The sequence below is a fragment of the Periophthalmus magnuspinnatus genome, chromosome 8 (assembly GCF_009829125.3).
Source record: "Periophthalmus magnuspinnatus isolate fPerMag1 chromosome 8, fPerMag1.2.pri, whole genome shotgun sequence".
In the NCBI taxonomy this organism is placed as follows: Eukaryota; Metazoa; Chordata; class Actinopteri; order Gobiiformes; family Gobiidae; genus Periophthalmus; species Periophthalmus magnuspinnatus.
The window spans coordinates 8,531,840-8,557,731 of record NC_047133.1 but is presented as its reverse complement, the minus strand read 5'-3'; the positions used below and the strand labels follow the sequence as shown (position 1 = coordinate 8,557,731).

General features: G+C 39.9%; 1 protein-coding gene across 1 annotated transcript in view; it reads right to left on the bottom strand.

Moving 5' to 3' along the window:
• syt3 (synaptotagmin III) overlaps positions 1-25,892 on the bottom strand; it is a 113,365-nt gene that overhangs the window by 38,142 nt on the left and 49,331 nt on the right. Inside the window, exon 5 of the mRNA XM_033971047.2 lies at positions 16,315-16,441. Within this exon, the coding sequence (XP_033826938.1) occupies positions 16,315-16,441 (127 nt within the window). The remainder of the gene's footprint in view (positions 1-16,314; positions 16,442-25,892) is intronic.

Below are 25,892 nucleotides of genomic sequence, written 5' to 3'. Positions count from 1 at the left end.
TGGAGCGGAGAATGGGTTTAAATTGGTTTTTTTGATTCAATGTCTTTATGTATTTTGTTTCAATGTTCAAGTGTTTAGCGTTTTACTTTAAACACTTTTGAGTTAAAGAGACTTAGACGCTCAAAAGGACGCGGTCGATTATGAGATCCTGCTAAAGTTAGACCTACAACACCTGTGAAGTAGATGGTAAATACCTGGGGGAGGTGCTTCAGGTTTAGGAAGGTATTTAAGCCAGTCAGTCCGCCAGGTGGGTTTTCCTTAGTTTCTTAAATTCTGTTGCTTTTGCTTTAGTTGAGCACTTAATTTTTTGTAAATATGGTATGTTTTTATTTGAACAGGGACAGTGCACAATATTACATTGACCTTAGAAAACAGGAAAGATGTTTGGTGCCAGGTTAGAGCAAAAATACTAGTTTCCACCTGTAGTCCCTGGACAGGCTGATGTTTAGTAAAAATAAGTTTGGTGTAGATGGATGAAAAACCTGTAAACATATGGCACATACATCGAATACAACACATCTCACACCTCAAATACGACATTTCTAAAAACATTCACTTCAATAAGTATTATTTTTGACAACAGACCACGGCGACCTGCAATAAATTTTGGCAACTGGGAGTTTTTCTGAGTCTGTCTCCTGCTTTGACCACATTGGCCAGCTTCCCCACACTATTAAACAAAAGGTAAAAGGAGCCGTTAACTTGAAAACTACCACTTCATGACATCACAAGGTGGAACAGAGCGTTTTGAGGTTTGGAGATGTAAACAGAGTAATAATAAAGAGTTAATAAAACATGTAAATGAAACAAAAACACAACTCCAGGTCTGTTTTTGAGGAGGTAACAACATTATAACATGACTTAAAGCTCACAAGAGTCAATTCTGCATATTTCAGGATCTTTAAATTCTATAATCTATTTCACACACATTTAAAGCCATACTGTGTAACATTACAGGACAATACAGCAAACCAGTCGCCAGAAATGTGACACAGTAAACCTTTAAATCAAAGCTAGCTCAACAGTCTGAATAACAAAAACACGACCTCTCTTTGACAGAAAGACGCCATAGGATCCGACAACTGTCATGTTCGGGACAGTTCATTTTAATTACAACACGGAGACGTCAGACTAAATTAATTAAGCCGTGGCAAACAAATCGTGAGCTCAAAATGATTTACGATTCGAAATGAGACGGCATTTTGAGTCTGTGGCTGTTTTCTCCACGCGTGTGCAGTGGGACAGACAGAACCATCCATAATCCGACTCCATATACTTATCTGTGTTGTGTTTATGTGCTGTCAGACGCTTGGTTTTGCAAATTACTTTTACACTTTGGCTTTCCGTGTGTGACTCGTGCATCAAGCTGTTTCATAAAGAGGTGTTGTTTTTTTTTTCGCCAAAGAATGGAACCGTCGACCTCTAAGCCAGATCTGGGGCCCTGGGGTGTTTCATTGTTGACAAAAGGTGCGTTTTGTTTGCTTTTCACAATAGTCTACTGTTGGCTTTCTGGTTTATATTGCTGTGGCTTGAGTTTCAGCCAACCTCATAAAATAAAATAAAACGGTGAGCCTTTGTGCACTATAGTTAATAAACGTTTGTGTGTGTTTACATTCGCACCAACATATGAACGTTATCTGATTTTTGGATTTCGTGGGAGATATATATCAGTTTGAGCATCTGTATCGGCCAATTTTGAGCAGATTAATGAGTCAAAATGGAAATAGAGGAGAGTTTTATGGTTGTATGTTGCACAAACTTCATTTTGTTAGTTCAAAGTAAGATACCGTAAATTTCGGACTACAAGCCGCGACTTTTTCCCCCACGCTTTGAACCCTGCGGCTTATTTATAGATTTTTAAGATTTGACGGCCACCAGGGGGCGCTCTTTAGATGTAAACGTAAAAGTGATACAGACGTGGAGACAGATTATTCGCTGAAGAATACATTAGTTTTGATTTTGAGCTGTCATTTTGTGCATCATGTCCACGCCCTCATCATGGAAAACACACCAAGAAATGAATATGATGCAGTTTTTAAGAAAGAAGGAAATAGAGCCACTGCACGTAAGCTCGGCATCAATGAATCGAACTTGGTCAATGTAAAAAGACGACAAAAGCTTTCAGAGGAAATAAAAGCAGATGGCCCGTGTTGGTACAGCTTTATTTTCTAAACTTGCAGGTATATTCATCATAACACAGAGTTTGACGGTGCAATTCCAGCTCCCACAGATGAATGCTGTTGCTGTGTCCTTGGGCAAGACACTTAACCCACTTCACTTGTGTAAAGCGCTTTGAGTGACTTGAAGGTGGAAAAGCGGCATATAAAAACGTGACTATTTACCATTTATTTTTTTATGTCACGGTGTAACTTTTGTCACTTGCCTGTCTCCGTGGAGATGTTATTTCTTTGCCCGTAATGTTACACAGTACTTCACTCAATCACTGATGTTTATATCGCTAACAAAACAAGAATTCTCACTTTATGCAGGCGCACGTCTCCACAGATCTGACCTGTAACTCGGCCTGGTGGTGCCACTTACTTGTCATCATCATAGAGATAGACAAGTTTAATGCCATACTGCGGAATATTATAGGTAAAGAAATATTTTATCTATTTTAGACGTAACATAGTGGATTTTTCATAGAATTTTCATTAAAAATCATATATATATTTTTTTTTCAACGCAAATAAATACATTCTTTTCCATTAAAAGAAACCTGGGACAATTTTCTGTCGTCATTGGAGCCATTATCCCTCCGTCCTTCCCGAAGATGACATCATGTCTGAGCCAAACGTGCTGTGAAAACCTAAAATTCCAACGGAGATGTAAATGTCAGCGTGTCTCAGATGTAATCGAATGGAGCAGGTATGATTTGATTAGCCATCCCTGTGCACAAATGAAACGCACCCTCGGAAACTCAAGGTCAAAAACAGCAGTAATGGTGCAGCTCTGGGGTATTTCGCGCTCCACGTCGGGTGAGACTGTGGTGAGTCAAACAGCTCCAGGGTCTGAACACTGAGATAAAAGTGAGAAAGTGTGATTCATGACGATTCCACGCTGCCAAACAGAAAACTTCAGATGTGACAGGTTTGACTTCACATTTCATTAAAACATAATTAACATAATTATATTTAAGATTTAACAAAATAAAGAAATAAAAAAATGACCTAGTTTAGCCGAGTTTGACAAGTTTATAATTTTACTTCCTGGTTGGACGTGGGCAGATATGACATGGGAGAAGTAATTACACAACAGTTACCTAGCAACCATATTGTAAACAAAGACTACAACTCGTCTAATTTACATAATAGTATTTAATGACTCAAAATATGACAATTTGTTTCATTATGTTTAAACTGTCAGAAAAATGTTTGTTTTGCATGAATTCTTTCTGCATTTTGGATAGAATTTAGTGCATTGGTGTGTCTATGGAAGCTGATAAATGTAATGCCATACAGTGGAACATTCCAGGCAAAGCAATAAGATCAAGAGCAGGTATAACAGATCAGATCCTCTACCAGAAAAGTTACATAATGCACCATAAAATAAACCGCATTTTGCAACCAGACTCAACCACAACTCAAATTATAGAAAGGTTAATTATGATAAATTCATTTTTTTAAGCTTTCTACCATGTTATAACGTTGTTCCCTCATCAAAAACACGCCTGAAGAGGTTTTAGATGTCATCCATGCATGTTTGAGTAATTTAGCGATCTCTCCCAAGTCCTAATTGAACCCTCCTTATGAAAAACATGATACAAAACTGTACACGGCGTAAAGTATTTTCTAGCAGTGCAGCACTACATCAAACTGGTATCTTGATTTACGAATGCTAAGGTAAAAAACAGGTTCTCAAAAGTGGATATGAAACGCGTGGGGGATCACCAAGACACTGTGGAGACCAGCGTGGGCTTACAAGGACGTGTGGACAATAAGATAACAGCTATGTTCTGGTCAGTTTGGTTAAAGCCACATCTCAGGAGAGGATTGTAAAACACTCACCTTTGCTATGCTTAAGAGTTTCTTAATGGGTAACGCCATGGAGACCAGAAGAGGACCTGCCTTACACACATCATACACTGAGAGACACTATAAAAACTGTCAACATGCACGTCTCAGGACTCTCTTCTATCCTTCCCTGAGAGTCCGTCGCTTCATTCTTCACTTTACCTATGTGGAACTCTTTAAACCCTTCTGACTTTATGTTTCACACTTTTGGTCCTCTTCGACGCTTACGCCAGAAACGAACATTCTTGTAACGGCAACTTGACAAACTGATGTGATGTGCAGTAGTTCCGTTAGCGGGATGCAGCTGATTGTGTTGTGATAGCGCTCTGAAGGGGGAGTGACTTAGCAAAGCGGAAACTCGGAGCATATAACATTTTCAAAACAATAAAAGCTAACGTGGTGATGGTCTAAATATGTTATGTGCTCGCAGTTAATACCCCATAGAAGTAAAACACGCCCTCTTTAAGATTAATATTCCCAAACGCATCTCACTTTAGCACATGTGTGTAAACGTTTCTCCGTCCACGTGTTTGACAGTACATCTGCGCCGTTTCACGCTCCAGCCTCTGCTCGGTTATGACGTCTCGCAGAACATGAAGGGGCAGGTGGATCAGAGGAGCACGGCTTTTATGTTTGTAATTAGACTTCATCAAAACCGAGAGCCGTGAATGGGATGAGGAAGAATGGAAATGTATGTAATTATGTTCAAAGTCAAATGAACCAGAATATTGCGGTTGGAAAAATAAGACATCATTGAAATAAGGAAACTGGATGTTATTGTTAACGTACTATTAACCCCTAACCAAAATAAACCTAAAACGTGCAATAATCCTGCAGCTAGGTGTTTCTGATAGGCTTCCAATGGATCATTATGGGTAGATAGATTGATACATTAAAGGTGCACTGCGTAACATTGTCTGAAATGTTCTACGGTAAGGCATTAAAGACCTAATATTACGCTACTTTCTGTATGTTATAATGTTGTTTCATCATCACAAACAGACCTGGAGTTGTGTTTTGTTTCATTCACACAGGTTTAACACACAAATCCTGCATATTTAGGCTGTGTTCTTCTCTCAAACTGAAAACACTCTGTTCCACCTTGTGATGTCATCATGTGGTAATACAGGAAGTGCTCCACTGTGTTTTTAAACTCCATACAACTTCAGTAGAATCATCTGGGTGATTTCGGTCCTGGAATTACCCATCTGTACTGAACAAAAGGTAAAAGGTAGCTGAAAACTACCACTTCATGACATCACAAGGTGGAACAGAACATTTTGAGCTTTGAAAACACAGCTCCAGATATGTTTTTGATGAAATAACAACATTATAACATGGCTTAAAGTCCACAACAGTCAGTTTTGCAAAATATAGGACCTTTAAACTTATCTACCCAGCATTTTCTCCAATGTGTTTCTATTGAAAAAACACCTTGAAAAGCATGTATCCTTTCTGTGTGCAGGGTCGCCACTCCACAGATCTGACCAGTACCTTAAACTGACACTGCTATACCTGTTTGTCTCTATTTAGATAAATACGTTTAATGCCATATGGTGGAACAGCCCAGGCATAACAATGATCTCCAGAGACACAAACTGGTTCGGTTTATATTGGATAAAAACAAGAACACCAATTAAAACAAGTTTAACATTTTAAATGGTAAAATGTATTTCAATTGAACATTTCACTGGCTGCTTAATTCTACCCCACCCTCTGCCAATAATTAACAGGCTAATTAGCATCTCTAATAATGAGCTGATTAGCTTTGACGCTACATAATGAGCTAATCGCTAACTGCAGTAGACGTATGTGTGCAGGGCTGCAGTACTAACAAGTATATATATATATATATATATATCTTATATATATCTTATATATATATTACTATTCCTTTACCATATGGGTCTATGGGGCTGTTTTTAAAGTTATCTCTCAATATCAATGAGGTATTGGCAAATACTTTCTAAAAAGACATTTACATACAAAACCTCTACTGCAATACACTTCTATTGGTTTGATTATGCAGCTGTTACTACTAGTGGAAATACTCCTACTACTACTACGCCACCAATTCTTCACTACTGCTACTACCAATTCTACTAGTACTACTACTACGACTAGGCAAGGAAACTTTATATGTACAGCACAATTTGTACACAATTAAGTAATTCAAAGTGTTTACAGAATAAGAAGGACATTAAAATCACACAAATCAGAACATAAATAATCACAAATAATCATGAGATCAACATTAAAGGAGAAGAGTGCAGAATAAAACTCTTTCAGTCATTTGCACAGCTAAAAAGGACTGTTTGGAGCCTGGATTTAAACATTGTCAAAGTAGAGGCCTGTCTCACATCTTCAGGAAGACTGTTCCAGGTTTTAGCTGCATAAAACTGAAATGCTGATTTTCCATGTTCAGTCCTGATTCTGGGCACCAGCAGGAGGCCAGGACTAAACCAGGACTAAACCAAGACTAAGCCAGCACTACAGCAGGAGGCCGGTCTCTGAAATCCTCAGAGTGTGAGACGGTTCACATGGCACTAAACTGTTGAAGATGTATTTTGGTGCTGGTCCATGGAGACACTTGTTCACAAACAGAACTGCTTTAAGCTGCTTTCTATTTTCTGAGCCACAGGAGCCAGTGCAGAGACCTGAGCACAGGACGCATGTGTGAAGTACTTCCCGGTTCTAGTCAGGACCTGAGCAGCAGTGTTCTGGATGTACTGCAGCTGTGTTAATGCTCGTTTGGAGAGGCCAGTGAGCAGGACGTTACAGTAGTCTAACCTACTGGAGACAAATGCATGGATAAGTCTCTGTAACTCTGGCTTTGACAGTAAACCTTTGATTTTTGCAATGTTTTTTAGACAGTGAAAAGCTGCAGATGTTATTGATTTGATGCGGCTGTTAAAGTTCAAGTCTGAGTCCATTATTACCCCTAGATTTATTCTGTAAAGCACTTTGAATTACCTTGTGTACGAATTGTGCTGTACAAATAAACTTGCCTTGCCTTGCCTAGATTTCTAGCCTGATTTGAAGGTTTTAGAGAGAGAGACTGGAGGTGACTGCTGACAATTTCTCTCTGTTTCTGTGGACCAAAGATGATGACTTCAGTCTTGTCTGAGTTTAGCTGGAGAAATTTGTTTTGCATCCACACACTGATCTGTTGGACAAACAACATCGTCCAATCAGATTTTTTTTCAGTGACATGTGAAACAAAGGACCCCATTGGTCACCTTTGATTTACAAATAAAATCAAATGTATCTCACCTCAGATTAACACAGTTTAGTCCTTCGCTCATTGAGTCTACGGAAATCCACCATGTTTTTCAGCCCCCTGTGAGATTTTTTTTTCGCTTTATTTTGTGTGCGTGTCTCTGATTGGCTAATCCACCTGTCAACCACGCCCATCTAAAAACGAAGAGACTAACCGCTGACCAGGCTCACGTCTTCATATCGTATCATGTGCATTCTGGATCCCAAGCAAACTTTTCAAGGTACGTCTTAACCGATAAAAACATCCGCAATTGAATTTATACAAAGTAAGTTTAATGTAGTTTCCTGACACTTCCAGGCAAAGCAATAACATCTCCATGGAGACAAACAAGTAGACTACTTTAACAACAACCAAACAATCAAATTCTCAATCAATCCTTTCTTCCTTTATATCAAATTATACATCTATCTCTCTAATAGCTTCCTGTAGTACTTTACTTGGAGTGCAGCTAATACCATGAACATCTATGAATAGCCTATATTTTCTCGTAGCGTCTTTATTGGCTAGTATTTCCTGGCTCCTTTTATGTTTTGCCATTTGTCATCACCAAAACAACTCAAATAAAATCACTGGGGAAGAAGAAACCCTCTCAGAGCATTTGCAGACAACATTAGACACAGATTTTAGTCTTGTTCGGTTTTGCATTAGAAGCGTTGCCTGTTTGGGATTTATTTGGTTTGAAAGCTTCGTAATTAAACTGCGTCACTGGCTCATGTTTCTCCATTGAAACTTTGGAGCATTTGAGGAGATCTGTCGGCGTGGTTATTAGCGGGTGATGATAGCTTGTTAGCTTTGGATTAAAATGCAAGATAGCCACGTGTGTGTGTGTGTGTGTGTTGGGTGAAAGCTGAAAGGACGTAGCATTAGTGGGTAGGTGACGTGAGCGGCTCTTTTGAAGCTGCAGGAAAAAAATGGGGAAGTAGGATAGGATAGTAAGGTTCTTGTGGGATTAAAGGGGATTATTTTCAAGGACATCTTCAGTGCAGGATGAAATTGCAGTAAATGTAATGGTAATTTGAACAGATTATGCACTTTAGCCCTGAGATAGTGAAAATATTAGAAAAACAGCTATGTTAAAGATGTATCTTGTAACTTTTCTGGTGGCGGAGAATTGGCTATTAGTGTGTCTTTCAATATTGAATTAACAGGTGATGTCGCTAGGCCAGGTTACAGGTCAGATCTGTGGAAAGGCAACCCCACTCGTACTAAAAATAAATGGTAAATAGTCACGTTTTTATATAGCACTTTTCCACCGTCAAGACACCATCCATTCACACACCAGTGTACACAGACACAGGGACGAAGTGCGTTAAGTGTCTTGCCCAAGGACACAACGACAGCGTTCATCTATGGGAGCTAGAATCGCACCGCCAACCTGTGGGTGAGTAGATCCGACTAGTCAACCAATGATGTTTATGTCGAGAGTGGGATTTGAACCGCCAACCTTCGGATCACTGGATGAGCGCTCTACCAACTGAGCGATTGTCAACATACACTGCCTGCTCAAAAGAAAAGTCACCAACAAAAAAAAAACAACAATTCACACACTCTAATATTTCATTGTTCCGCCTTTACCTTTGATTACGTCACACATTCGCTGTGGCATTGTTTCGATTTCGCTTCTGCAATGTCACGAGATTTATTTCCATCCAGTGTTGCATTCATTTTTCACCAAGATGTTGCATTGATGCTGTCGAGTCTGACGCTGCACAAAGCTTCTCCAGCACATCCCAAAGATTCTCAATGGGGTTAAGGTCTGGACTCTGTGGTGGACAATCCATGTGTGAAAATGATGTCTCATGCTCCTGATCCACTCTGTCACAATTTGAGCCTGACGAATCCTGGCATTGTCATCTTGGAATATGCCCGTGCCATCAGGGAAGAAACAATCCATTGATGGAATAACCTGGTCATTCAGTATATTCAGGTGTCAGCTGACCTCATTTTTTTATTTATTTATATATTTATTTGACAGGGACAATGCAATCTGACATAGTTACAACATGAACATTGCAGCTGATGTGATGCATATAGAGTTTATAGCAAAAGCTAATTCTCAACTCCCGTCCCTGGTTGAGCTTCTCCACAATTCACCAATATGCAAAATATATTAAAACACCTGCCCCTTAAAATAGATACATCAGTGCCCAAAAATACATTCAACACTCACACGTTCTCTCTCTCTCTGTCATACTGCCTATTTACAAGTGGGCAGTATGACAGAGCACAGACTGTTGCTGAACCTCGACCTGACCAACTGCAGCGACACCAACATATTTGCTTAGTTAAATCCAGATGGCAACTTTTTTTTGAGCAGTAAAAAAACATTAGTTGCATAAATTCTATCTCAAGTTTAAAACATTCTTGGGAAAGCATTAACATCTGAAAATACGCAGGCATTTTCAGGTAACTAGAAATATTACCTGAAAATGTTGCCTCCGAGATGCGAAAGATATTAAAAACTCCCTCAGAATTGCAAATAAACAAATTATCTCAAATCATGTCAATTATGAACCAGCACAGAATCTATGGCAGCCTGAAAGGGTCAAATTCACCAGCCTAACAGAAAATCCGCGGAAGTTGCAGCTAAGTCGCACAATCCTTCATAGGTTAAAACTAAGCTACGGCATCCCCAAAGGATCAAAACTCATTCTTAACTCATGGCCAAGGATTAGAGGAGATATTTTAGCATCGATTTCACATGAGCTGAACTGGAGGAATAAAGTGCACTGATGCAAACACATACAATTATCTTTATTACTTAACACAATGCTCCAACTGCCAAGTACGATCCCTAGTGCGCCCAACCCCAAGGTTATGAAGAGGCATGTTTTAAAACTGAGTTCTCCACTATTTTTTATTTGTTATTCAGTTCAATTGTGGTTTGCATGAGCTACCTGTGTCAGTGATTTCCTATGGGACTCTGCCTCCAGCAAATTTACTCCTGACCACCTAGAGGCATTGTAATAGTTGTTTTTGGCGAATAATAATGTGTAAAAATGATATTAAAATGCTGCAAAAATCAAGCTAATTAAAAAATAACAATAAAATACAAAATTGCAATGCTAGCTTTCATATAACAGTGATAATAAACTGGTGTTTCTGCAGTATTTGTGTCAGGATTTGTTTGTTTTTTTGTGTTTTCTGTGCTGTTTTCCCCCATCCCTTCTGCGTTTGAGATTCTGGCTCCTCCCACTCACACCTGCAACTCATTATCAATCAAGCTGCGCAAAAAAAGGACAAAAGGACTGAGGATCCGACACTCAGGGCCAGATCGTCTTGTCATCTCTCGGTATTTCCCCTAGTGGTTCTTCATGTCATGCTCCGCTTTATTTGTTCGTTTATCCACCGCAATCCCGCTCCTTGGAACCACTCTGCACCTCCGTCTCCGACCCAGCTCTCTATGTCTGCTTCGAACCTCAGCCTCTGACCCTGCGACGCACGACCTGCTCCAAGACTACTGCTACCTGTCTGCTCTGCCTACCTTCATTCACATTCTTGTATCTGCAAATAAACTCTGTTGAACTGTTTCCCGAGTCTGTATCTTTGGTCCCTCCGTCAGACTTTACGACAGTTTGCTTTGGAATACTTTGAACCTCAACCAAGACATTTGCAGGCAAATTTAGTATGTTTATGAGCTGCCATAATATTCCTATTAAAGAGTTTTTGGAGCTATCTACCATGTTATAACGTCGTTCCCTCATCAAAAACATGCCTGAAGTGAATTAGCCCCATTCAAACCCTCCTTACGATGCAATTCTGCCCAAAGCTCCGCCTACAAGCCTACGTCACCCATGCTACCACATGACAATTCCTCATAAATATACAAAAGCAGGATGCAAAATGAGACACTACAACTTCACAAACCTGATATAATGTGCAGTAGTTTCATAGACGTTGATTGTAATGTGATAGCGCTCTGAACGGGGAATGAATATAACATTTTCAACACAATAAAAGGCAACATGGTGATCTAAATATGTTATAGTTTTAGCAGATACTACCTCTCTGTACTAGTACTACCACTATTGAAGGATGGGTCAAATGCAGGGGACGCATTTCCGTTCATGACCGCATATAGTAAACAGTAGCCAACGGAAAGATCTGAATACGATTTTCAAGACGACTGAAACAAAAATCCGCACGAACCCTCTTAATTTCAATAATTGAGTATAAGGCGAGAGACTTGTGTATGCTGTAGCCACGAGCGCTCCGTTAATAAGGCAGTGATTGAAATGATCAGAGGCGCTGTTGTTGAAAAGGCAGGAGGATTCGGGCTGGAGCTGAGGGCCTTTTGTGATGAGACAGACAAAAGCGAAACAACCAAAAGACATTTCACATTTCCACGTCTTTATTCACCGTGACAGCTCTGCTCTCACTCACGGCGGAGCTAACAATCTATGGGCTTTTGAGGCAGAAATACCAGTTTTAATACAAGCCACCGCTCCAACGTGCGCTATGTAACTTCTCTGGTGCATGGTCTCTTACCTGCTAGTCTCCATGGAGATGCTATCGCTGTGCCTGCTGTAATGTTCCACAATATGTTATTAAATGTATCTATTGTTAAGGGTGTTTTTATGCCTCAAAAGTACCTTAAGAACATGTATTCACTCTGGTCTGTAACTAGATAAGTTTAATGCAATACAGTGTGACATTACAGGCAAAGCAATAACATCTCCATAGAGACCAGCAGGTGGCAGACTCTCCATCTGAAAAGTTACATAGACACCTTTAAAATATAAGAAGTTTTATATGGAAGTGAAAGGTTCTATATTACACAGAATTGACTCTTGTGAGGTCTAAGTCATGTTATAATGTTGTTACCTCTTTAAAAACAGACCTGGAATTGTGTTTTGTTTCATTCACACATGTTTGAGTTACACTTTATTATTAGTCTGTCTACATCTGCAAAGCTCAAAATGCTCTCTTCCACTTTGTGATGTCATGAAGTGGTAGTTTTCAACTTACAGCTACCTTTAACCATTTGTTCAGTAAAGATGGGCAATTCCAGGGCTGAAATGATCCAAATGATTCTAGTGAAGGTGTGTTGAGTTTAAAAACACAGTGAAGCACTTCCTGTATTACCTCGTGACATCACAAGGTGGAACAGAGTGTTTTCTCAGCCTAAATATGCAGGGTTTGTGTGTTAAACATGTGTGAATGAAACAAAACACTACTCCAGGTCTGTTTGCGATGAGGAAAATCAGAAATAGAGAGTAATCTGGGCCCGTTAAGGAAGACCGCAATATAGGGACATTTGTCATCTGCATTTGACCCGATCTGTAACCAGCAGTTTTGTTGGTCAGGAGTGTGTAGCTAACAGCACACAGCAGTTTCAAGTTTGTTTCCTGGGCCGTCTGTTCTTTCTATACACAGTTTGCATGTTTTCACTGCGTCTAAGTTCACTCTAGGTCCTCCGTTTTCTCTGATTTGCTAATTATGACAAATTGTGGTTGCAGTTGTATTCATTTCAAAACTCATCAACAATGATCCAAATTTAATGAAATGGGAAATACAAATTGGGTTGCTCAAACTTCAAGAAGCACTAAAAAAGTAATAGGACAGGTTCATTTTAAAGAACATGGATCACTATGGAACCTACCTGGACGGCTGAGAGATTAAACAGATATAAGGCCACGTGGGAATGTAAAAGAAAGCACTACCATTTAATGTTGAAAATCACATTCTATTGTCTAAAGAAAGAGTGTTTTTTTTTTACTATCATCGTGGTGTTAGAATCAGTATTGAGTATCAAGTCTATTCCTTCATTTTAGTATTGTGACAACACTACAATATACTGTAGCGATAATCTATGCATCATTATATTATAAATTGGACATTTTAACATAGCAAAATTGATCTAAAAGGACTTAATAAAAGAAAAAAAGTCTGCTGTTAGAGAATTGCGGTGTGAAGTGAGGTTTTAAGAGCTAGTTCCATCCTACAACTTTATAATACGTTGCTGTAAATGTCATCAAAACAAAGCGGAATGTAGCTGCCCACCTCTGGATACCTGCACACATAGACTGTATATATAAATGCACATAGCTAACCTGCTAGCCGCCACGTTCCAAACAGGAAGTGAGCATGGGCGCGCTTCCGGCTCAACTCTGGCTCCAACTCACTTTACACTGAAAAACTGTGGCAACTCATTTTGGTCTTAAAATGTTCATACTAACCCGCTCTACATGATTTTTATTTCGCTATTGTGTCCATAACTTAAGATATGAACATTAATAACAGACAAAAATAGCCGTCCTCTTTCCCCAAGATCATTCCCTCTAGCGTTAGCAACAAGTTTGATTGACAGATTGGCTCTTTGGTTGCTACGATACTCACGGTCGAAATTCCAAATATGAAACTCGGCTCCAGATTCGCCGCTATAACCGCTAGCGTCGATGAGCTTCATTTGACTTGACGCTATGGGTGACGTCACATTCACTTAGCCCACTTCTTTATACAATCTGGGGCTAGCAAGTAGTGGATTTTGACATTTACTCATCCCAAATTGTCAATAAAAGGATAGATTAGATTAGCATGATGCAAATGTGCTGCTTTTACAATATAATCCATGGGGGGGAAAACACAATTGACTTCTATTAAATGAATCAAATCGTGCACTGCAGCTTTCATAAAACAGTGCCATACTTTTATATAACGCTGTCTTGGGTTTTATTTACTCATACATTTGTACCTCTTCATGTCGCCTTCTCATATCCACAGAGAACAATTTAAAGTTGGGGATTTGGGCGGCTTGCAGTTTTAGAAAATCAAAAAAATACATATATATGGACATGTAGGTCCTTGGGCGCGTCGGCTTAGTTAGACAGCGCCGCAGCGAGAGACCGGACAGCACCTTGAGTTGAATATATTATAGGGGCATTAGATTAGCTTGTATTAGTGTGAGCAGCGCCCCAAAGGAGACCAGACCAGGGAGGATAAAGTGAAAGTTTGGACTGGCTTAAACAGATCTGTGTGAGCGGGTGGAATCTTAATAGGTGAAAATCTATACAGCAAGGAAAGGTGGGCGTATTAAAAGTTAGTAGTAAATCCAGGGTTTTCATGGGATTTGACTACTACTACTACTGCTACTATTTTACTTAAATGTCCTATATTACACAAAATGGACTCTTGTGAGCTCATGTTGCCTCATCAAAAACGTATCTTGTGTTTTGTTCCATTCACATATGTTTGAGTAACACTTTATTATTAATCTGTCTACATCTCCAAAGCTCAAAATGCTCCGTTCCACCTTGTGATGTCATGAAGTGTTAGTTAGTCAAGTTAACAGCTACAATTTCAGGGTTGAAATTATCCAAATGATGCTGGGATAAGGTGTATAGAGTTTAAAAACACAGTGAAGCACTTCCTGTATTACCACATGACATCACAAGGTGGAATGTTCATTATCACTTTTTTTTTTCTTTTTTAATCTTTCTACTCAACCCCCACCTTTGTTATTATAGCCACCCCCATCTGAGTTCAATACTATGGGCCTACAGAACAGTGTAATGACATCTAAAAACCCAGCAGTAGGCCATTTTGTGTATTCCATCACTGTTTTTACATAGAGTTGCAGAGGATTGTGGGTAATTCAGAGCAAGGTTAGCCCGAAGAGGTACATGGATAGCCCTTGAGTTAAAATGTGGATTCAAAAACTCCCCTCAGCAGTTTGAAAAGTGAGAGAACTCTGCCTACGTTTGCATTTGATCTGGAGCATAATAACTTAATAAGGTGACTGTAGACCTTAGACTGTATAAAGAAGGGGACTAAGTGAGTGTGACGTCACCCATAATGCTCGGCTCCAGTCAAATGAAGCTCATCGAGGTCAGAGCGGTTACAGGGTTTCCTAACATTTCCTATAACTATTTCCATATTTAGAATCCTGACCGTGAGTATCATAGCAACCAAAGAGCCAATCCGGAGCGAGGATGTTGACGGTAACGCCTTTTCCCACCTGCAACGCTGGGTTAGCTGGGAGCGAGCGCTTAGTAACCTCAGGGAAAGAAGGTGCCTGATTGTCCAAAATACACTGCCCAGCCAAAAAAAAAAAGTCACCACCTGGATTTAACTAAGCAAATATGTTGGTATTGCTGCAGTTGGTCAGGTCGAGGTTCAGCAACAGTCTGTGCTCAAAGAATGAGGTCAGCTGACACCTGAATATACTGAATGACCAGGTTATTCCATCAATGGATTTTTTCTTCCCTGATGACACGGGCATATTCCAAGATGACAATGCCAGGATTCATCGGGCTCAAATTGTGACAGAGTGGATCAGGAGCATGAGACGTCATTTTCACACATGGATTGTCCACCACAGAGTCCAGACCTTAACCCCATTGAGAATCTTTGGGATGAGCTGGAGAAGCTTTGTGCAGCGTCAGACTCAACCATCATCAATGCAACATCTTGGTGAAAAATTAATGCAACACTGGATGGAAATAAATCCTGTGACATTGCAGAAGCGAAATCAAAACAATGCCACAGTGAATGAGTGACGTAATCAAAGCTAAAGGCAGAACAACGAAATATTAGAGTGTGTGACCTTTTTTTTGGCCAGGTAGTGTATAACATAATGATCCACGGGTGTCGTAGATCATATTGTAGTGCTGTTACGATACTAAAATGTCAAACATCGATTTTGAAACTAAGGAACAGACTTGACACTCAATACTGATTATGATACCACGATGATGATAAAAAACGCTCTTTCTTCAGGCAGCAGAATGTGATTTTCAGCATTAAATATTAGTAAAATATTCCCATGTGGCCTTATATCTGTGTAATCCCTCAGTCGTCCACTAGGTTCCATAGTGGTCCATGAGTGTATATTAGTCTATGTGTCTTATACTTGTTCTGATGCAACTCAAGATCAATCTAAACCTATTCAGGAAAGGTTCATTTCTGTCCTGTGAATGGGACTTTTTCGTACCTTATTACATTAGTACCTGACTTTTTAGACTTTTGACAACCAAGCAAAATGTGTCTTCTTTAAAATGTGATATTCTCGAAGCTCAATACCTTGGTCTGGTACTTCTTCTTCCTGTCTGGCAGTAGGTAGATCTTGACGTAAGGGTCAGAGAAGCCGTTGGCGTCTTTGGCTGGCAGGTCCAGAGCTTTCAGTATCTTCACCACCAGCTGCTCCGTGCTAAAATAACAAGACACGAAAACAGACAGGGAACTCCGTTAGACTCTGGGTCAAATTTACACCGCGTTACCATGGAGACGGCCCACACAAAATGCCCCGCTCTGGGTTGTACGAGCGAAGAGCGTGGGAGGGCGAGGAGGTGCCCGGTATACTTAGAATGACAGGAGTTCGCAGCGTTGCTCATTGTTTACAATACAGTACATGAGGAAGCGAATCAGGGCTTGTGGATTGGTTGAGACTGAATTAAAGCGACTGAATTAAGGTGATGTGTTTGTTTTGCAGAAGGAAAACGCTCGGCTCATCATGACGATAGAAACAGGAAGCATAAACGACTTGCAAAGTGAGTCAACCTGCTCTGCTCAAAACAATGTAAAACTTGTGTTCTAACTTTCTTAAAGAGGGTGTATTTTACTTCTATGGGGTATTAACTGCTAAAACATTACATATTTAGATCACTATGTCTTTCCTTTGCTCTCTGCGCTAAGTCACTCCCCCTTCAGAGCGCTATCACAACACAATCAGCGTACATCCCGCTAATGAAACTACTGCACATCGCGTCAGGTTTGTCAAGTTGCTGTGTACAGTTTTGTATCATGTTTTTGTATATTTATGGAGGATTGTCTTGTGGGATCATGGGTGACGTAGGCTTGTGGGCGGAGCCTTGTACAGAATCTCACAGCTAACTGTTAAGGAGGGTTCAAATAGAGCCCAGGAGAGATTGTTCAGACATGCATGGATGACATCTAAAACTTCTTCAGGCATGTTTTTGATGAGGGCACAACTTTATAACGTGGTAGAAAGCTAAAACAAACAAAACAAAAAAAAGGTTTGGCGTAATCCCCCCTCTTTAACACCGCTTGTCTCTTTGCTTTGATTTAAATGTCATTAAAGTTCTCTCAAAGGAAAAGCAAGACGTCCAAATTATAGGTCAGATCTGTGAAAAGGTGACATCGTTCAAAGTTAAAAGAATGCTTGTTTTTGAAGGTTAAACACTTGTTAATGAATTAATACACTGTGGAACCAGGTAAAAAAAAACAACTATTCTATGGAGACGAGCAGGTGACAAAACCCACAGTAAAGTTACATAGTGCAAAAGTGTGAAAATACAATTAAAAGCATTTCTCTTTCAAAAAGGAATGTGGCAGAAAATATTTGTTAATGCATATTTATTTTGTATGGATTTTAGAGTCTCAAAAATAGTCAGAGGCAGAGAAACAAAAACAAACATTAAAATAAAAATCTGAAACTTTTCTGGGCCCAGTCTTCACTGTAAACTGTAGCTACTAAACAATGTCATCCTTACACTTTTGTAGATAGTTGATGAAGAAACTATTTATTGCATAGACTGTATAAAAAAGTGGACTAAGTGAGTTTGGCTACAGTCAAATGAAGTTCATCGAGGCTAGCAGTTATAGCGGCTAATTTGGAGAAGAGTCCCACATTTGGAATTCCTACTGCGAGTATCATAGCAACCAAAGAGCCAATCAGGAGTGAGGCTGTTGAAGGTAGCACCGCTTGTTTTAGCGTTGAGCGGGCGCTTAGCAACACTGTCAATCAAACCTGTTGCTAAAGCTAGCGGGAGCAACCGAGGGAAGAAGGCACTGGTTTGGTCTGTTATTATTGTTCACATCTTGATTTACAGATAAAATAACGAAATAAAAACACCAGGATCATGTAGAACGGGTTAATAGAAACATTTTAAGATCAAAATGAGGAGTCTGACAGCAGCAGTTACACAGAGAGGGGCGACAGTTTTTCAATGTAAAGTGAATTGGAGCCAGAGTCGATGGAGAAAAACACATCCATGTTCACTTTCTATTTGTAACATGGCAACTAGCAGGTTAACTATGTCCATTTATATATACAGTCTATTCTTCACAATCTCCATATTGTACTAAAGAAAAAGTCATTCTTACAACTTTGTAGACGTTTGATCATAAAAGCTAGGTCACTGTTAGCCTGAACTCCAGTCTGGCTTTGGTCTGACCTGTTCCTCTGACATCTCAAAGTCACTATCATCAAAACTGTCATTTTCACAGCGTCAAGGACAGACCGCTCAGCTCCTCCCCGTCAATCTACAGAGCACAGCGAATAACCACGGAAACCAGACCGCCATTAACGTCAACTTTACCATCGAAAAAACAGAACGAGCACGAACACAAAGCCTACGTCAAGAATAGTATGTGAAAAACTTAAAGGGATTCTACCTGATTTCTTCCCATGTGTTTGAGCAAAATGTGTCTTGCCCCAGTAGAGATATTGTACGAGCAGCTCAAAATGAGTCAAAATAAGTCTGCCGTGTACTGTCTGCATCTAATTAGAAAGCATTTTTATTTCGAGGTAATCAGGACGTGCATTGTTAGCATGCTAGTCACCATCTCTGTTGTGAAAAGCTCTTAGAAACTCATCGCGGTGCAGAATTAGGATGCTCTGAATTCATAAGGTAAGTGAGGAATAACTTTGGACCACCCAGTTTAAACGTCCTATATTATACAAAATTGACTCTTGCGAGGTTCAAGTCGTTTTATACATCCTCAAAAACACACGTGGAGTTGTGTTTTGTTTCATTCACATGCCTTTAGGTCTTTTTCAAGGTCAATTCCAGGGCTGAAATCATCCAAATGATTCTACTGAAGGTGTATGGAGTTTAAAAACACAGTGGAGCACTTCCTGTATTACCACATGATGACATCACAAGGTGGAACAGTGTGTTTTCTGTTTGAGAGAAGCACTCAGCCTAAATATGCAGGTTTTGTGTGTAAAAATCAGGTACAGCGGCTTTAAATACATGCGAAGGACAAAATAATAAAAATGCAAAAATGCCGCCACCCCGCTTATGTCCTTGGAGATGTTACTGTTTTGCTAGGAATGTTCCACACTATTGCATTATACTGTATTTTTAATGGAGAAAAGCAGCCAACGCCACCGGGCCAAGGTACAGGTCAAGTCTGTGAAGAGGCGACCCCGCTCTCATTAAGATAAACAATAAAAAAGACCCATCATCAAAAAACACAAGATAACTTTAATGCTATACTGTGGAACATTTCGGACAAAGCAATAATAACATCTCCATGGTGACAACATTATAAATTATTTTGGTTGTGTTTGTTTTCTTTCTCATGCTGCATTTTTCCTCTTGATTAATCAGTTGATGGAGTCTTACTAAATTCATGATTAACAAGTTTAATCTGTTTTTATATAAACACATTATTTCCTGGTACTTTTTCTGCATCAAAAGTTGTTTTTGCATGAACTCCCCCTGCAGGTGTAGTCTTGTGAGTGCAGTTTGGGTCAGACACACAGAGATACTTTTGAGATGCGACTCTACTCGAGCAGCTTTAACATGAATACAGTACATTTATAATATGAGGTAACTCAAATACTATCAGTTTAGTAAGTACATAGATCTTGTCTGTGTAATCCCTCAGTCGTCCACGTCTGGTCCACAGTAAAAGCCAAAGTTAAATCTGTCAACTGGACAAAAAGTTCTAGAAGTGAAGACGTTCCGCTGCTCATCCAAGCCACTTCTTCAGTTCTGGTCAGATTACTGCTGGACACTGCCTTATATCTGTCTGAAAGGAGGAGCCGTTTCAGCCTTAATGGGCCTCCTGGCTAGCTCTATTGTTCTCTTTGTTTCATTTGTTTGCTTTGGGTCTGACACATGGCGGTCTAGTTGGGGGACAGGTGATGTATAAGGCCCCATTCCTGTTCATGCAAGGATCTTCTTCATGGATCAGATCAAGATTCACATTCAGAATACAGCCAGTTTAAGTCCTGTAGACACTTTGAAAATTTAGATGGATCAGGCAAAACACTGGGGCGACAGTAGCTCAGTTGGTAGAGCGTTTGTCCACTGATCCGAAACTGGGAGGTTCAAACCCTCCTCTCGGCATCATTGGTTGAGCGGTCAGATCCACTGACCCACAGATTGGCATTGAAATTTCAGCTCCCAAAAATGAATACGGCCCCCAGTGTCTGCGTACACTGGTGTATGAATGTGTGTGTGTGAATGTGTGTGTGAATGAGTGTGTTGTTTCTTGATGTAAAGCGCTTTGAGTGTCTTGAAGGTGGAAAAGTGACCATTTAATAGGACGATTCACGAGCCTATGTTGACCCAAAACGTCTCATAATATTAAACTTGTATTTTTAAGATGTTGGATCATTTTTACCTTCTGTTGTTTATGTTTAAAGGAAGTTATATTTTCAGTCTCTGCCACAGTATCGGTTGATATCGGGTATTGCATATGCTTAAAGCCAAAGTATCAGAATTGAAACACAAAAACCTGGATGGGCGAGTCCCTACTTTGCAGTGTGTGACTTATGAGGACTTGTGATTTTGATTTGAGCCGACTGAACAGGAGCTGCTCTTTCATCGCTGATTTATTTAAACATGTTTGAGTGGAGAGCGTCTCATCTGATCTGAGCCGACGCAGACAGACGCAGACAGACGCAGACAGACGCAGGAGGATTCGGACTATAAACGTTTAGTGGGTTTGAGTAACACTTTTAAAACATGCCATAACCACATTAGAGCGATTAGGGTCAAACTGGTTTAGGTAATATGCTTTTTTACAAGCAGCAATTAAATGCCACATGCCCACTGCTTTATGTGCTATTTCAAAGGCCTATATATTTTATGCTTTAACCTTTCAGCCACTTTATAATGTCTCTTCATAGGAAACATATGCAGCTTAACAATGATGATGCTGGCAAGAACAGTTCATATAAACAAACAACTTTACTTTTCAGTCCAGTTTGGGCATTTTGTATTTAAAGATCTAATATTACACAAAATTGACTGTTCTGAGCTTTAAGTCATGTTATAAAGTTGTTAAATCCTCAAAAACACACCTGGAGTTGTGTTTTGTTTCACTTTATTATCAGTCTCTCAACACAAAATGCTCCGTTCTGCCTATATTGGACTACACAAATTTGAACTTTAACCCTGGCCCCAATCATAATATCAACCAAAAGTACCGGCAGTGAAAGAAAAATAAAATTCTGTCAACTGAAAAAAAAAGGTTTTGGAGACGTTTTGCTGCTCATCCAAGCGTCTCCTTCAGTTCTGGTCAGATTGCTGGGGGCATACTGGGGCTAATAGGTTCCCATTAGGAGCCTGAACGATTAGGCAAAACATGACTCAGGCACAGAAAACAGAAACTGTAAACAAACAGGTGTGTTAGTGTCAGTGTAGTTAACTCCTCTCTTCAGACAGATGTAACGCAGTGTCCATATTAACTAGTTTGGAAACAAAATGCTTATTTGAGCAGATATAGCTGCAAAAAAGCCCATGTAGACTAGTATACACCCATGGACCACTATGAACCTACCTCGACCACTGAGGGATTACACAGATATAAGGCCACATGGGAATATAAAAGAAAGTACTACCATTTAATGTTGAAAATCACATTCAATTGTCTAAAGAAAGAGTGTTTTTTCTTTACCATTATCGTGGTATCAGGTTCTGGATGGGACAATAAACAATAATATCGCTTATCGTGATGAAAAAGAGTTGACAATAATCGTTCGTGGGACATTTTATATAATCGCGATAATCACCAACAAAGATAATCGCCATTAAATCACCAGAACATGCAGAAATAAAAACTACTTATTCACAGGGGAGTCAACGGGAAGACAAAGGAGTCTGTTGTCCCGGAGTTTAGGGGCTCAGAATTGGACTCGTTTTCTATTAATTTGTATTAGAGGGGGGGCCCATGTGAGACTTCTTGCCCCGGGCCCGCAAATTTCAGTTGACGGCCCTGCTCCAGATCCAGAATATTATAGTTGTTTCGCTGATGACAAAGTACAAGACTATACCAGTTCTTTAAACATGGAACTTATTCATTATTGATATCTAGAACATTTTAAACTGTCAGCAACTTTAATAATTATCGTGATATAATCGTTAATCGCACATATTTTGCCCATGACAATCGTGACGCTAAATCTCAACACCGTCCCATGCCCAGAAGTGAGTATCAGGTCTATTCTTTCCACCCAAACCGACAGTGACCGACCATTTTTCATCTATGTCCTAAAAATATCCTCAAATCCTGAAACAGAGCGAGATAGCCTACGTCAGCAGTCCACACACACACACGCACAAACACACACGTATACACACGCACACACACAATCTCACGCATCGTTTATTATGTATTTAATTAGCAGACGTAGACGAAGATGGCCAGGAGCGCTTTAATCAGGGCTCGTTAGCTTGTGTCGGCCCATGTTAGCCGACGTGTCAGCACTTCATTTGCAGCTACAACGCCAGACTGTGAACTTCGGGGTTAAGCAAGCAGAGACATGCTAACTGCGCTAACGATGCTAACGACGCTATCCCCGTGCTATTGTAACAAGATCAGCGTGCTAGCATGTACGGTAAATACGGTAAAATCATATCTAATTAACAGATTTGACTAGCAGCTAACATAACTAATTAGGGACACGAGGAACAAGTGGGAATCTCACTGGTACGTGCATGTTCTTCCTGCGTCACTGTGGCAGAGTGGTTATCCTGTCTAGTCCTCTCGGTGAGTGTGTTTAAACGTGCACAAGTATCACAGTTATGATCAGGTTTTTTGAGTATCCTGGTTTTGCGTGTGTCCATGGAAACGCAGTATCCTGATTTCAGTATCCTGGATAAGTCAGTATTCCGGTTATGAGAAACCAGGATACTCTCACTGGGATATTCGGATAGTATTTAGGATACTGTGGCATGTAGGCACGTTAAGGCATGGCAAGTAATTCAAAATGCTTTACAGAATAATAAAGACATGAAAATCACAATACAACAAATCAAAACATAAATAATCACAAATAATCATAAAATTAACATTAAAGATTTGATTTTTGCAATGTTTTTTAGATGGTTTCTAGCTTGATTTGAAGGGTTTAGAGCAGGGGTGTCAAACACATTTTCACCAAGGGCCACATCAGCAAAATGGCTGCGCTCAAAGGGCCAGATGTAGAATAAATGTAACTACTTTTTAAACTTTTTAATTAACTGTTTCTGTAGTTATTACTTATTCAACTTACAAATATTGCATAATCACTTGCATAGATGTAAAAATATAGCTGCGTAATGGTGTATCTCTTCATAAAATAACATGTTAAGACCATCATACCTTTTAATTTATTCTGTCGAGGGCCACATAAAATGATGCTGAGGGCCACATTTGACCCGGGGGCCTTGAGTTTGACACATGTGGTTTGGAGAGAGATTTATCCTGATTTATCAACTGCTGTACTGAGCATGTGCAAACTGATGTAACCACAGGCTGTATATATAAATGGACACAGCTAACGGCTACGCTATGGGCGAGGTAACACACATTTGTTTTTACAGTCTATGGATGTAACTAACAGTAGGGGGCGCAACATTTTTCAGTAATATTCTACACCTATAAACAAACTAAAACAGTCTAATGTTTAATACAAACACATGTAACATTAGGCTAACGTCTGTGGCTGTTTGTACTACTCTTGGACTAAACTTTTCACTCATTTTCATTCATTTAATTTATTTATTTTGAGCACATGTCTCCAGTACACTTAATGCACTTTTAACTTTTTTTTTTCGTATTTAAACTTGAAAAGGAATAGGAAGAAAAAAACGTATTAAATCCCAAATCTATCTTCTATTAGAACATAAATGAAATGCTTTGTTTAAGTATTAGATTCATTCAGTTCATGACGATAAATGCAGCAAAAGGTCAGACAATAATTTAGATGTACAGTTTTATTATAAATAACATGGGCATTTTTCATGATTTTATATTTAAACTGGTCTCTCTGTATAAGGCCAGATCTCGTCTTTATATAAAAACTTTAATTTATGAATACTTTGGCACTGCTTTTGTTGTAAATCCAGAGCATTCCACAGTTTCACCCCACACACAGTCACACAAAAACTTTTACGAGTGGTTCCTATATTAGGTAATATAAAATTCCCATAATCTCTCAGAGTATAAGTTCTCTCTTTAAGAGCAAAACACTTCTGCACGTTACACGATAATAACTTACTGAAGGCTTTGAATAATATAATTACAATATAATATTTTACAAGGTCAGGAAAGTTTAATAATTTGGACTGGATGAAAAGATGGTGAGTATGTTCTAAAAAAAAAAAAAAACAGCCTTGTGAATTATCCGCACTGCTCGTTTTTTACAATAAGAATAAAGGCTTAGTTGAGCCTTGGTGATTGTAAAACTGATGTTGTGACGGTGCTCCACGCTCTTATGTCACTTTTATGTTCTTATATCAATCTACATCGTCTTTTTTGTTGTTAGAAACATGCGGAAAAGCTTTAATTTAGCAAAGTTGAAGATGTCTTTCGCTCCTTGCCATATCTGTGCCATAGTTGCCATGGTTACCACTCTAAATATTCAGGATACTCTGATACTACTCCTGGAGGTTGTGCGTTCGACTCCTGGAGGTTGTGGATTCGACTCCTGGAGGTTGTGGATTCGACTCCTGGAGGTTGTGGATTCGACTCCTGGAGGTTGTGCGTTCGACTCCTGGAGGTTGTGGATTCGACTCCTGGAGGTTGTGCGTTCGACTCCTGGAGGTTGTGCGTTCGACTCCTGGAGGTTGTGGGTTCGAATCCTGATCTCTCTTAGTGGACTGTGCATATTCTCTCTGTGTTACTGTGGCAGAGTGGTTATCATATCTCGTGTAAGAAAATTGCGCTGGAAGTGAGATCTAATTGGTTAAAATATCAGGCAAAAATAAAATGAAAGTAGATTATTTTGTAGCCGGCGCCGCTAAAAACGTCCACATTTAACCCAGTATAATGTTGCATTCAAATGAACTACAATAACAGGACCAGAAATGTGTGAATCACTCCCAATTATCTCCACAGGACAAACATGGCTCCGTGTAATCACAGGAAATCAGAGGACATGAAGAAATGTGCAGAGCGGAGGGCTGGAGGGAGGATGACACCACCGCCTCATCAGAAGGTATGGGTAAGAGAATGGAGAGAGGAAGAGAGGAAAGAGAGGAAGAGAGGAAAAAGAGAGAGAGGAAGAGAGGAAAGCAAGAGACAGGGGGAGACCGGGAAGAGAGGAGGAAGGAAGACACCACCGCCTCATCACAAGGGATGGGTAAGAGAATGGAGAGAGGAAGAGAGGAGAGAGAGGGAGAGAGGAAAAAGAGAGAGAGGAAGAGAGGAAAGCAAGAGAGAGGGGGATACCGGGAAGAGAGGAGGAAGGAAGACACCCCCCCTCATCACAAGGGATGGGTAAGAGAATGGAGAGAGGAAGAGAGGAGAGAGAGGGGGGGGGCAGAGAGAGAGGAGAGAAGAGGAGGGTATGGATATGGGTAAGAGAATGGAGAGGAAGAGTGGAAAGAGAGAGAGAGGGGGAGACAGGGAAGAGAGAAGGGAGGAAGACACCATCGTCTCATCACAAGGTATGGGTAAGAGAACGGAGAGAGGAAGAG